The sequence below is a fragment of the Sus scrofa genome, chromosome 16, assembly GCF_054392235.1.
Source record: "Sus scrofa isolate SSC_HxYL_T2T_F1_AM1 chromosome 16, Sscrofa_HxYL_maternal_Yorkshire_Landrace_v2.0, whole genome shotgun sequence".
NCBI classification, from domain to species: Eukaryota; Metazoa; Chordata; class Mammalia; order Artiodactyla; family Suidae; genus Sus; species Sus scrofa.
Window position 1 is genome coordinate 80366551 of NC_139398.1, and position 15107 is coordinate 80381657.

At 41.9% G+C, this 15107-nt stretch overlaps 1 protein-coding gene across 3 annotated transcripts in view; it reads right to left on the reverse strand.

The window, feature by feature from the left end:
* Positions 1-900: 900 nt before the first annotated feature.
* The window catches only part of MRPL22 (mitochondrial ribosomal protein L22), a 48026-nt gene continuing 33819 nt past the window's right edge, over positions 901-15107 (reverse strand). For all 3 annotated transcript variants that reach the window (XM_021076706.2, XM_085001929.1, XM_021076704.2), the window contains 3 exons: positions 13523-13600; positions 11124-11193; positions 901-4577 (listed from right to left, as the gene is read on the reverse strand). In XM_021076706.2, the coding sequence (XP_020932365.1) occupies positions 4366-4577; positions 11124-11193; positions 13523-13600 (360 nt within the window). In that variant the 3' untranslated portion in view covers positions 901-4365. The remainder of the gene's footprint in view (positions 4578-11123; positions 11194-13522; positions 13601-15107) is intronic.

Below are 15107 nucleotides of genomic sequence, written 5' to 3' on the forward strand. Positions count from 1 at the left end.
AGCAGACATCCAAGAAAGAAAAAGGAAGCAAACAGGGCAAAGGCTGAAAACCTGCAAACGGACACTTCTGCCACATTCTGTTGGTTGCAGAAGTCACAAAGTGAACTCAGATTGAAGAGGTCAGAACAAGACTTCATCTCATAAAAAGAAGAGCTGCAGAGCCATACTGTAAAGAGCATAGATATAGAAAAAGAGTCAAGAGCTGTGGCCAGATGGACAAAATGAACTTCAATCATTTAAGAATTTCTTATCCTAGGTGCACTGTGAAAACTGGGAACTTTTAGATGACCTTCAGGAGGTTTAGACATTGTTTCAAATTGATTGCAGAATGTGTTTCTCCATATGGATATTAAACAATGCTTTTAGATTCATTTATGCCTTTTCCTTAAATTCCACTTTGTTTGCTATTAATATTGCCATCCCTTACTTTCCAGAGTGGAATTTTTATGAGTCTCCTTGGGCCATAAGTGAAAACAGTAAATCATTCAAGTCCCTATTGGACAAACAAAAAACATTTTACTTGAATGCACAAGTATGATTCACTCGCCAACACTTCCTCTCTCCCATCCAATGTTTTTGTAATTTCATTACAGATACATCCTAACTTATATGTTAACGTAACTCACATCAGGCTGGTTTGCTTAAGAATAAAGGCTAGGACCTCTCTCACAGATCTCACCCTAGACAGTCAAATTAGAGACAGAAGCTCAAGAAGGGGTGCCCACCCCTAGCTGTGCTAGTAATGCCGTCTACGCAATTTTGTCCTGCTTTACAATCTTTCTGGAAGTTCACCTACTCCAGAAACATTCCCTGTTTTAAACCCACAGGGAGCACTTCTTCATCAGCTAAAACTGTTATCAGCTCTGCATTAAAATGAAATGCAAGGAAAAACTCCAATCATTTTCATCACTTACAGAAAAACACATTTTATTTTGCAATGTTTGCAGTACACTCACTTCACATGTACTTCCCCTTGGGCTTCGCTGGAGCCTCATAAAATTTGGTAAATCTGAGTCAGAGCCAAGGACAGTATATTTCCCATCCGCATCCCACTTAACTCATGGAAGGATGAAGTGGTCCTGACATTTACGCTGTTGAAAACAAAACCCACGCTGGCATTCTGACAACATAACCCCTTATAGAGCCATATGGCACTGGATCATTTTTACCCTTTCCCCTCACTCTATCTCTTTAAGAATATAAACTTCCCCCCAAACACCAAGTGACTCTTTTCCAGGTGCCCTGACGTCTCCTCCCACAGCCCCCTCCCTCCGCCTGCGTAACACTCCCCACTCCCTGCAATTACTGATTTACAATCTGCCCTTCCCACAGTGTGAGCTCCACGGAGCAGGGGCTGATTTTTCTTTCACTGTCTGTAGCCTTAGCACCAGGCACATAATGGCTGCCTAATAAATTTGGGTTAAGTTGAAGAAAACAAAAAGCTAACCTTAAAAAAAAAAAAACCTATCATATGATAGCAGTGGGAGCAACAGTTATCCTTGGGGAAGAGGTGAGTGATGACTGGGAGGGGCAGGAGGGGCCTCGGGCCGCTGTCACCCTCTACCCCTTCACCTGGTTACTTGGGCACGCTCACCACTTGATCATTTAATGAACTAAACTTGAGACTGGCACACTTCCTGACCATGCTAGAGGTCAACAACAAAAAAGTTTAAATCTATCACAGTTTTCCAACAAAATGAAAGAAGGAAATACAAGCATTTGGATACTGCCATTAAAGAACAATTAAGACATTAGTTTCTGAACCCTGTGAAGTTAACTTTCAAGTGGGGACCAAAATGTTTTCATTTATGTTAGAAAGTGCACTCTCAGCCATGGAAACTAACCAGATGTATTCGGCAACAGTCACAGGGAGAAAGATTCATTGAGATAAAGGATATATAATGCTTAAAGCAGTGCTAAGTACATAGCGCTACATGTTAGCTATTATTACACTTTTTAACATCGAAAACAGTTCCAAATGAAGGCTGAACCTTAGATCGCAGCAAACTTTCTTCATTAGAATCCGAGATCTGTTTTGTCCTTAACGCTTTCAAAAAACAGCTTTAATAGCCTGAATGGAGTGATACCCTCACTTACGTAATTTAGAGAGTCCACATCAACACCTGGTGTCTTTCAGTCACACCCAAGGAAGTTGAAACTCTGAGGCTGACTCAGAGCATCTGCACGGAAAGAGAACCCAGAGGCCCTCCATTCTAGGGACTGTCCAGCAGCACGCGACTGGGGATTATTACAAGTACAAGCCCCCCGCCCAGGTCTCCTGCCCCAGACCCCGACTCACTTAGTCTTGAGAGTAGGGCCCAGGGATCTGCATCCTTTAATGAGCCCTTTGAGTGATTCTGAAGAAGATGGTCTGCAGAGAACAGAGTCTCTTGTTTTCTAGATGAATGAAACGGTGGCCAGGGAGAAGAGCGATCTGCCCAGTCCTTTTTCTGGTTCATGAGTATGCCAGGGCTAGAATGAAGGTCGCCTTCTACCACTCCCGTGGTATTTCCATGATTCCATGCTACAACAGCCTAGGACCCAGAATCAATCTGCCCTAAACCCCAGTGGCTTACTCCATGGAGGCCTTGGCCTTTTACCCACACATGAGGTAAATGCAGAGGCACAGAAGCCCACCTGAATATTCACTGGATATGCAGAATCAGGTACTTGAGAAACACAGAATTCAAATCACAGCACCACTGTTTACAGACCACGTGATTCTGAGAGTTACTTGAAAAATGCATCACAGAACATGTCAAAGAATGAGGTTCCAGTAAAGAGGAGCTGGTACTAATGCCACCTTAAACATGGCACTAAAGCTATACTCTTCACCTGACTGGAGGAGAAGGATTCTCAAAGTGTGGTCCTCTACAATAGAATCATCTGGAAGTACTTTTTAAAACAGGTTTTCAGCAAAATCCCTGGTGGTCTAGTGGTTATGGTTCAGCACTTCCATCGCTGCAGCCCAGGTTCAACCCCCGATCTGGGAACTGAAATCCCACATCAAGCCATCGCACTCCATGGCCAAAGGAAAACAAAAAACAAAAAACCCCAGAAACCTCTAGCGAACCAGAAACACTGGGGTGAGACCCAGAAGCCTGCATTAACAAGCAGGCACTCCTTCTGCATACAGAAGTCTGAGAAACACTGGATCAGGGCTGTGGATAGAGAGCGTCTTGCCAGTGAAAACACACCTGTCAACAAGAGCCAGGTGGTGCGGAAGACTCATTTAATACTAGCAATTTTCTGCTAACACAAGGGAAGTGAGTGCCACCTACTGCCTTATTTTAGAATGCAATACTGAGACTGGTTCAATTCCTCACCCGATAATTGAATTCACTCTGAAAAATGAATCAACCCTCAACGAGCTATCCAAGCAATGGAAAGCAGTGTTGGAAGGAGACATAAAACAGTCCTTACCTAGAATACAACTCTCTGAGTTCAAGGGCATGGAGAGTTTAAGATAAAAACAGTCCTTACCTAGAATACAACTCTCTGAGTTCAAGGGCATGGAGAGTTTTAGATTAATATATCTAATAAACTCTTGCAATTTCGAGTTACTACTGAAACAGTAAAGGAAAATATAATCCCTCACCCAGTAGCTTATGCCAACTGTGAAAGGAAAAACTGAATCACAGAATGCCCTAAAACACTGCTGAACTACTGAAATAACTTGGAGTGAGGCTTATCTCCACCACCCCTCCCCAGGTTCAAGAGAAAAATCAAGTGAAATATTAAGGACAAGCTTTCTTATCCTATAACCTACTCAAGTCCAATACCAAAACTGCCACCTGCAGGACACTAGCTTGAAAGTTAACATTCACTTCAAATGGCCCTCAAAAAAGCCTTCTGAATTATATACTCTGTTAACTGTATTTAAAGCTGATTTCTCCTTTCAAACTGCAAATGCATAAAACGTACTCAGAGGCGGGAATTCCCATTGTGGCGCAGTGGAAACAAATCCAACTAGGAACCATGACGTTGCGGGTTTGATCCCTGGCCTCGCTCAGTGAGTTAAGGATCCTGTGTTGCTGTGAGCTGTGGTGTAGGTCACAGACAGGCTTGGATCTGGCGTTGCTGTGGCTGTGGTGTAGGCCAGCAGCTGCAGCTCTGATGGGACCCCTAGCCTGGGAACCTCCATATGCCGCGGGTGCAGCTCTGAAAAGCAAAAGAATATACATTATATACCCAGAAGCTCACAGGAGATGGGCAAAGCCTTATAAATATTCATGTAAAACTAGCAGTTGTGCTTTGTATTTCAGTAATTCAATGACAAATCATAAAAAGCATTGGTCTTTAATTTCTGTTGGCTTCAGAAAATAAATGGTAAAACAGAGACACTGCGGAGTCGGAATACCCCCATCAGAGAGCATGCGTGATAGTTCGGTTTCGAAGCTCCTGAATATACTCTCTGGCGTGGGCGACTGCTGTCTTTGGTGCCTCACGTGGAGGTGGGGGGCCTTCCACCAACTTCACAAAATAGTGGCAAAAAACCTTCTCCATAATCCCAAAGCGACCTCTGCCGTGGTATCGGATGCGTTTCAGGTACTGGCCTCGCCCTGAGGTGGACTCAGCTAGACAGGGAAGAAAAAGAGAATTATGGGAAATGACTGTAACCACAAGATGACAGACAGCTCGATCGGCTGAGCGATTTCTGTCCTCGCCTCAACAGGATTCTAAGACTACTCGAGCCTGCTGGCTGACTGACTAGAGCAGACTCACCTCAAGGCGACCACCCCCCAAATCCTTCCTTCCTAAGAACCAAGTGGTGGAGAAACAAAGAATGAACAAGACTAGCAAGGGCCCTTCCTTCATGCAGTGCGCACTCCAGAGGAGAAAAACAGAAAATAAACGTGATCATTTCAGTCAGTGATAAGCGCTAACAGTGATGTGACAGAGATTAATGGGGGTGTTGGAGGGCAACTTCAGACTGGGGGTGTGAAGAGGCCTCCTTGAAGAAGAGACATCTGATCCAAAACCAGAGAGAATCATTCATGCAAATATCTAGGGAGAAGGTTTTCCAGGCAGAAGGAACAGCAAGTGCAAGGGCTCAGTGGTGGGAAAGTGCTTGGCTTGTTTTAGGGAAGAGAACCTGCTGAATGAAGCATAGCAAGCAAGGCAAAGAGTGCTGCAAACAAGGGAAACAGATCAGAAATAAAGGCAAGACTGCAGAAAGCCCTGGAGCTTGAGGGAAGACATTCTGATTTTACTCCGTGTGCAAAGCCTCTGGAACCAATGGTTCCCAAGTGCTGTCCTCAGGCTAGCTACACCAAAGTAACCTAGGGAAAATATTTAAGAGGCTGAGGCTGACGCTGCAGTTTCCTGGTAGTCTAGTGCTTAAGGATCCAGCAATGGCACCCCTGTGGCTTGAGTTCAATCCCTAGCCCAGGCAGTTCCACATGCCACAGGCATGACCCAAATATTTAAAAATTAAAAAATAAAATAAAATGCTGTTGCTAAGAACCCGTATCTGGAGAGTCTAATTTAGTATATTTGGAGTGGGCCTTAGAAATTACATCCTTAGCAAACAACCCCTCCCCTGCCCAAGCAACTCTGATTCACAGCCAGTTTTAGAAACTCCTATATCATATCTGCCTCCTCCCCTCCCCTCCCCCATTCCACATCAAAGTTTGACCTTGTAAAATTTGAAGAAACTTTTTAAATAGAACAAGAAGTCCGTTCACCTGTTCACTCTCAGGAAATCAGAGTAGCAACTACCTTCTACTAGCCTAAAGTTTATTTAGTTTTACTTTTTTAGTTAATTTAATAGGCCTTTTTAAAAGGCAAAATCTGTAGACTACATATCAAATTAATCCACTTCAATGATCACCATTCTTTCATTCTTACCGTGACAGAACTTTACATCACAGGGACATATCAAAGTGTATGCTCCATAACCCTCTAACTACAATCCCCTCATGAAATGGGTTTCAGCAGAAGCATCCGAGCTTTGCCAAAGAGAAAGCGAAGGATGAAAGTGATTAAGAAAACTGCCCGCGGTCTCAGTGAGATAAAGAGAGAGCTACTGCCCTTTTATCAACCTCATCTACTGAGCACTAAAGAAATAACTTTAATTGACAGAACACTGTAAACCAACTATAATAGAAAAAATAAAAATCATTTTAAGAAATAAATTAAAAATTTTTCCAAAGATGGGGGTGGGGAGGGGGCGAAATGTGTGTAAGGAGTCAAAAGATACAAAATTCCAGTTATAAAATAAAAAGTCAGGAGTTCCCGTCATGGCTCATGAGGATGCAGGTTGAACTGCTGGCCTCGCTCAGTAGGCTAAGGATCTGGTGAGGCCTTGAGCTGTGGTGTAGGTGGCAGACGAGGCTCGGATCTGACATTGCTGTGGCTGCAGCGTAGGCCAGCAGCTGCAGCTCCGATTGGACCCCTTAGCCTGGGAACCTCCATATGCCGGGAGTGTGGCTAAAAGACAAAAATAAATAAATAAAATAAAATAAAAAGTCATGGAGTTGTAGTCAGTCCATGGTGACCACAGTTAATTATACTGTATTACATATTTGAAAGTGGTAAAAAAAACCAGATCTTAAAAGTTCTCATCACAAGAAGAAAAATTCTGTATGTGTGGTGACAGATGTTAACTAGACATTGTAGCGATTACTTTCTTTCTTTCTTTTTTTTAGGGCTGCACCCACAGCATATGGAAGTTCCCAGGCGAGGGGTTGGAACGGAGCTGCAGCTGCCGGCCTACACTACAGCCATAGCAACGCCAGATCCGAGCTGCATCTGTGACCTACACTGTGGCCAAACTGGATCCTTAACCCACTGAAGAGGGCCAGGGATCGAACCCACATCCTCATGGATACTTGTGAGGTTCGTTACCACTGAGACATCATGGGAACTCGCTGGTTACTGCTTTATACTTTATACCAAAATTGAATCATTATGTTGTACACCTGAAATTAATGTCATATTCAATTATACTTTTTTAAAAAGTTAGTTAAGTTTTTCCAAAAAGAAAGTAGCATTATACAAATCACTCTATAATGAAGTAACACCAGGTGCCCTGTATCCACCTGGCAGGAGGAAACTTACAAATAAGAGGAGGATAAAAAACTTCTAAAAAGGTTTTACAAACATGATGGCTACTTTTATCCAAAATTGCTACTCTATCCAATTTGAGCACCAATTTCCAAACACTCTGAGAATAAGGAAGACTACACCAGTGAAATAAGTATCAAAATTAACTGTGCAGCAGTACATAATCAATCAAAACACAAGGATCAATCCTACCAGGATCTATGGTAACTGTCATTTTCTTCCCATCTCTCCCAAAACACATAAGAGCACACATTCAAAACCTGCTTTAGCCATTTATTCCAGTTACTGTTTCATCCTCAAGTCATAAAATATCATATGCCTATCTTTATACACATAATGCCATCATGCTTTTATGCCAAAACAAATACGTTAATTCTTCTGAAATACCAAGATTCTTTAATACTTTGGAATGGGAATATACAACACAGCCTGGAATTCCTGCTGTGGCTCAGTGGAAATGAATCTGACTAGCCCCGTGAGGATGCAGGTTCAATCCCCAGTGGGTTAAGGATCCAGCACTGCCAAGAGCTGTGGTGCAGGTCACAGAGGTGGCTCAGATCTGGCATTGCTGTGGCTGTGGTGTAGGCCAGCAGCTGTAGCTCCGATTCAACCCCTAGCCTGGAAACGTCCATACGCCTCAGATGCGGCCCTTAAAAAAAAAAAAGATTTTGAACACCGAATTTGATTAAAAGGTGCCGGTGGGGCAGAAACATGCATAAGAAGACCAAAACTACATGGGCTACGTGTTTTAAATCGCTAACTGTGTGGGCAGTATACCCACTGAAGGCACTCAATATTTGTTGAATTAAAGAAAAAGCATTAAAACATCTCAAAGATGGAAACAACCTTCTAAAGATAATGCCCAAGATAATGTTCTTCCAAAGATAATGCCCAAGAGGTACCACATAGTTAAAATACTGTCAATATTTCCTATTACTGGTATTTAATGAGAATCTTGACATTTTAGCTTTAGAAACCCTCCCCACTTCTTCCTTCATTACTCTTAGCCCGGAAGACTGATTTACAAAGTCAGCCGACCACTTTCCCTGAAGTGAATCACTTCAGATGCCATGAATCACGATGCAGTGACATTTTATTAGTCCATGTCCACTTGTTAAGGCCTTTTCACAGAGTCATTAGTCACCATTATAAGTTGGGAAAGGAAATGACCTTTCAAAGTCTGTGGTCACGCAACACCAGGCATTAGTTTTAGACCGATGGCAAGCATTTGAAGGAATTACCATGTAATGAGAACATATGCTGCCAAAAAAGCATTTCCCTTACAATGTCTGTACTTCCTTATTTCAGGGGACGGAAAGAGCTACTGCTGACATGAATTGGTAGCCAACAGTTAACTAGTCTTTCAAAGCTCTAAAAGAAGCCTATGGAATGAAATGTCTAAGCCTTTTCGAAGACTCTAAGAAGATAAACCAGTTTCCCACATTTTATAGGTAAGAATCACTAGAGTAATTACCCAAGACTCTCCCCTGGGGTTTCAGATGCAGTGAGTTTGTGAGGCCTGGGAATCTGTATTTTTAATAAGACTCTCAGGCAACTCCATCAGGGAAGTGTAGCAAATACAGGAATAAGAAGCCTGACATGTGGTCAGACACTCCATCTTCCTGAAGGCACTCATCTCTTTTCCCTTCATTATGGAGATCAGGCCACAACATACATGGCAAACGAATTTTTAAAATCATAAGACAAATCTAAACTTATAAGGCTGACTTAAGAAAAGAGATTATGGAGTTCCATCATGACTCAGCAGTTAGAGAACCCAACTAGCATGAGGAAGCAGGCTGGATCCCTGGCCTTGCTATGGGCTGTGGTGTAGGTTGCAGATACAGCTCCAATCTTGCATTGCTATGGCTGTGGCATAGGCTGGTGGCTACAGCTCCGATTTGACCCCTAGCCTGGGAACCTCCACATGCCATGGGTGCAACCCTAAAAAGACAAAAAGACCCCCCACAAAAGAAAAAAAAAAGAAAAAGGAAAGAGATTATGAACACTGAACTAGATGAAAAGAAGGTGCAGGTGAGGCAGAAATGGACATAAGGAGACCAAGAAAACAAAGACTCGCTCCCAATGGACTGGTTATGTTGATTTTTTTTTTCCTCTTTTTTTTTTTTTAACGGCCACACCCACAGCATATGGAAGTCCCCAGGCCAGGGACTGAATCTGAGCCATAGCTGTGACCTAAGCTACAGCTGCAGCAATGCTGGACACTTTAAGTCACTGCACTGGGCCAAGGAGAGAAACCACACCACAGCAACCTGAGCCACTGCTACCAGATTCTTAACCCCCTGCGCCACAATGAGAACTCCTGGTTAAACTGATTTTTGCTTGAAGGCGACACTGAACTTTGCCCCTTCATTTGGGAAGACAAGACGAAGCTCCTCACCCTATCTCTCTACACTACAATTACTGAAACAGATTTAAAGACAAATTCTATTTCACTTGCCTCTGAACTCCATTATGAAATATTGTCTATCAGCTAAGAAGGCAATATTCCTATGAAATTGTGTAAAATTAAATTTGATTTGATATTCAGGCATAGAGCAGGAAAGGTCACCAAGAACTTTTAAGCAAATGGTCTTGCTCTTTATCCACTTCATCTCTTCCCGTGACTCTGGGTCCCCCCAGCCTTATTTATTCATGCTGCTCCCAGAAGAAAACACTTATGATTAACTACTGTGGCCTGAATCTTTTGAGTTTGCCATTTTGATTTCCCTCTGCATCTATGCATGTATCAGAATATAATTAGTTAAAATTATATTGCAACTGAAAATCATAACTCCTCTGAATTTTAGAAACAAGTATGCTTGCCAGAATCAATTCCAGGTGAGCTGAGGTAAGATTTTAACTTAACCACTCCAGCAAAGCAGAGATTATGTGACAAAGTGGAATTTAGATTTTTTTTTTTTAAACTTCTAAGTGTTGAAAGATGATGTGTGCACAGCTAACTTCCCTCCTAATGATTTAGCCTTTCCCCTTTATTTGGAGAAGAGCAATTCCCCTATCTTGAGTTTAAATGTCTTTAGATAAAAAACAGCCCTTCTTAAATATAGGTTTGGCAGACTGGGAAAATTTTGCTTTTTTATCAACACCTTTGTTTGGTAACAAAACTGCTGAGCTTAGGAATAACTGCTGCAATAATTTTACTGTGGTGTTGGGGGTGAGCTTTGTAAGAGAGCTTTGTAATAAACACTGACCTCTTTCTAGAAAAAGAGCTGTGTGAAGGTATGCTACTAAAAAATTCCGTATATTTGTAGAGGACACCATGTCTCCCAAAGCATGTGGACTTACACTGATTTAATGTGATGTGGAATAACCATTCAAAACCAGAGGTAATGCTTCAGGATATAATAACAAAAGGGAACAAAAACATCTGGGTCATCTGAGCCTTTGCAGGCCCCTTGGCTTTGATAATTCAACAGATTTTCCATTCTGATAATTGGATGGTTAACCTACATAACATCTTTTTGGATTAGGTACCTGGCCTGACACATTATAAATAAAAGATTTTTTTCTTTTTATGCCCACATCTGCGGCATATAGAAGTTCCCAGGCTAGAGGTCAAATCAGAGCTTCAGCTGCTGGCCTATGCCACAGCCATGGTGACTCCGGATTCTTAATCCACTGAGTGAGGCCAGGGATTGAACCCTCATCTTCACAGAGACATCAGGTCCTCAACCCACAGAGCCACAACAGGAAATCCCTAAACAAAGATTAAGTCTACCAGTGATCCTTTATATATCTCCGATGGGTTGACAAAAAAATTCATCTTTCAAAAAATCAGTTACATTCTTCCTTAGTCAAAACCTTTCATGATCTCCATCTCCTTACAGAATAGGTAACAATAAAGCAGTAACGTTGTAACCAATTACAAAAGACTAATATTAGCATGCTGAAGGCTGAAGAGTAAGCTATTACCAGCAATTTTCACTGGCAAACACAACCCTAAGAAGTTAGATATGAAAGACTATTATTAGATAAAGAACTTGGCATCACTACTGGAAGACACTTTGCAAAGCTAAGAATATTAAAGATCTTACCTACATACAAATTGGATCTGAATTCCACATTGTGGTCTCTCACTGCCATATCTTGTGCTTCTAAGAGAACCTTAAACAAGGAAAAGAAAGGCATTCATATGGCTGACCCTGAACTAAAACAGAATTAAATTTCTCATTTCTTTTTTTTTTTTTTTTTTGCTATTTCTTGGGCCGCTCCCGCGGCATATGGAGGTTCCCAGGCTAGGGGTTGAATCGGAGCTGGAGCCACCGGCCTACGCCAGAGCCACGGCAACGCGGGATCCGAGCCGCGTCTGCAACCTACACCACAGCTCACGGCAACGCCGGATCGTTAACCCACTGAGCAAGTGCAGGGACTGAACCCGCAACCTCATGGTTTCTAGTCGGATTCGTTAACCACTGCGCCATGACGGGAACTCCTCATTTCTTGTTATCTCTATAATATGACTGCTAATCAGACCTCTTCCTTTTATGGTCAACTTTAAAAAGGGAACATCAAATGATAACAGTACTAAGGAGAAAGGGTACAGTATGCTTTCCTTCCTTGGACAAGAACTGCCAATGCAAAGAACACAGTCCATCCTGCTGAGTTTTAAGTGGAATGCGTAAGCTATAAAGGAGATAACAGCACTTGCAGCAGTACGCTCAGTAATGAACATTATGTCTTTGAATCACAGACCTGTCAAAAAATTCAAGAAGCTCAAGAACTAAATCTTATCGAAAATTCTTAAACTTTGGATCCAAAATAACCATTAACAACTCAGACAAGTAGAGAAAAAGCATACTTGAAAATTTCCTTTAAGAATTATCAGGAGTTGCTATCATGGAGGTGCAGAAACGAATCCAACTAGGAACCATGAGGTTAAGGGTTCGATCCCTGGCCTCGCTCAGCAGGTTAAGGATCCAGCATCGCCATGACCTGTGGTGTAGGTCGCAGATGTGGCTCGGATCTGGCACGGCTGTGGCTGTGGTGTAGGCTGGTGGCAACAGCTCCGATTAGACCCCTAGCCTGGGAACCTCCATATGCCTCAGGTGCGGCCCTAAAAAAGATAAAAAAAAAAAAAAAAAAAAAAAAGAATTATTAAATTTATACTCCGTAGATATTTGGAGTAAGTTAATTTCCTTTAAAACGCATTTTTAAAAATAGGACAATTCTCAGAAATAACAGAATCAGATCTTTCACTCATTTAAAGATGAAGAATGTAGTACTAAGCTGGGTACACAGCAGATACTTAATAAGTCCTCTCTGAATAGAATTAAATACAGGCATTACAATAGAGTCTCTTAGAAGTCTGAATCCAATAATCTCAACTATTCAACTAGTAAACTGAAATAAGATCGACTTTATGTGAAAATTAAGTGAAGTATGAAAAATAATGCTGATAGCCTCAGACGTCCTCAACCCAGTTTTTTTTTCATTTCTTCCTTTTTTAATGTTTTTTATTTTTTTGTAATTATTCAAATGAATTTATCACATCTATAGTTGTATAATGATCGTAACAATCTGATTTCACAGGCTTTCCATCCCACAGCCCAAGCACATCCCCCCACCCCCCTCAACCCAGTTTTTTGAAACAAAAACATTCATATGCCTAGAATGGGTCAGCACAAATACCATTAGCACATTTGTACCTAGTGAATCATCTATATTTAGAGCTAGAAGGGTTTTTAGAGACCATCTAATCCGATTCCACCTAGTTTACAAGTGAGAAAAATGGAACAGGACACGTGTCCTGCCCGTAGTCCCTAGAGACATTGTCAGAGAAAAGACGAAGACTCCAAGTCTGAGTCCAGTGCTCCTTCCACTCAACTAGGTATAAAACCACAAGCTCTCAGTTGTGGAAGTGACACAAAAATCTTCTAAAAAATGTATCAAGCGCCCAATGATTAAAAATAAGATGGATCACCTCATAGACTGTAAAATATAAATGACTATCTGATGCAAATAAAAGGATCTCAGGAGTTCCCTTCGTGGCTCAGCGGAAACGAATCCGACGAGGAACCATGAGGTTGCAGGTTCTATCTCTGGCCTCGCTCAGTGGGTTAAGAATCCTGTGTTGCCATGAGCTGTGGTATAGGTTGCAAATGAGGCTCAGATCTGGTGTTGCTGTGGCTGTGGGTTAGGCCAGTGACTACAGCTCTGATTCAACCCCTAGCCTGAGAACCTCCATATGCCATGGGTGCAGCCCTAAAATGACCACACACACAAAAAAAAAAAAAAAAAAAAAAAAAAGGCATCTCGGAAAAAAAAAACTTAAACCACAAAACATTCTTAAGGTATAAGGACAGTAATCAAACTGAGTACCCTAAATCTGAATTATATAAACTATGCATTTATACCAGAGAATTTGGTTTTTAGGCCAAGCTTACTAACACATGAGTGACAGCTATGTGCGCACTTGCAGCCAATCTCAGTTTACCTCTTTAATTATTTGAGCCCCCTTTTTGTCACTGAATTCCAACTGAGCCAAAGCCTGGTCAATAGACATTCCTCGTATCTAGAATTAAAGGGTAACAGACAAGAGAAAATAAATTATTTTACAATGAAAAGTTAAAGCCTCACACAATCCAAATAACTTTTAAAATTAGCTAATTAGGAGTTCCCGTCATGGAGCAGCAGAAATGAATCCAACTAGGAACTACGAAGTTGCGGGTTCGATACCTGGCCTCTTTCAGTGGGTTAAGGATCCGGTGTTGCCGTGAGCTGTGATGTAGGCCGACAGCTGTAGCTCTGATTAGACCCCTAGCCTGGAAACCTCCATATGCCACGGGAGCAGCCCTGGAAAAGGCAAAAAAAAACAAAAGAAAAAAAAAAAAAGAATAAAAATAGGGAGTCCCCATCGTGGTGCAGCAGAAATGAATCCAACTAGGAACCATGAGATTATGGGTTCGATCCCTGGCCTTGCTTGGTGGGTTAAGGATCTGGTGTTGCCGTGAGCTGTGGTGTAGGCCGACAGCTGTAGCTCTGATTAGACCCCTAGCCTGGGAACCTCCATATGCCTCGGGGGTGGCCCTAAAAAAAAAAAGACAAAAATACCAAAAATAAATACATAAAATTAGCTAATTAGTTGCACGTTAATTTTTATAAAACTGGGGGAAAACTTCTCTCACTAAGAATAAAAATAGGGGAGTTCCCGTCGTGACGCAGTGGTTAACAAATCTAACCGGGAACCATGAGGTTGCAGGTTCAATCCCTGGCCTTGCTCAGTGGGTTAAGGATCCGGCATTGCCATGAGCTGTGTTGTAGGTCACAGACATGGCTCAGATCTGGCGTTGCTGTTGCTGTGGCGTAGGCTAGCAGCTGTAGCTCTGATTCGACCCCTAGTCTGGGAACCTCCATATGCCGTGGGTTGGCCCTAAAAAAGAAAAGACAAAAGACCAAAAAATAAATAAATAAAAATAAAAATAGCTAAATGCAGGTAAAAGAAGAGTTTGAGAAGGGATACTACCACCCGCTTTAGGACATAATCAAATATTTTAAACTATAAAACCTGGATTATAATGATTTCAATAATAATAAAAGAGAACAGACGTGACAGAGAAGGATCCAGGTTGGCAAGGACCACACTAGGCATTAAAAGCATCTCCTTCTCCTACAGAATAGACGTACTACATGTGTATTTGCTACTTTTTCTTCTCTCATATATAAATTTCATCTTCTGGGGAAAAAACTTAAAAGGCAACAGTTGTGTAATAGGTTTAATTAACTTTTATAGATATATAAATTTGCTTCCGTCATTCTCTAATTGTAACCAGGTTCTTTTTTCTCTTTAATTTAATTTAATTTAATTTTTTTTAGTCTTTTTGCTATTTCTTTGGGCCGCTCCCAAGCTAGGGGTTGAATCGGAGCTGTAGCCACCGGCCTACGCCAGAGCCACAGCAACGCGGGATCCGAGCCGCGTCTGCAACCTACACCACAGCTCACGGCAACGCCGGATCGTTAACCCACTGAGCAAGGCCAGGGACCGAACCTGCAACCTCATGGGTCCTAGTCGGATTCATTAA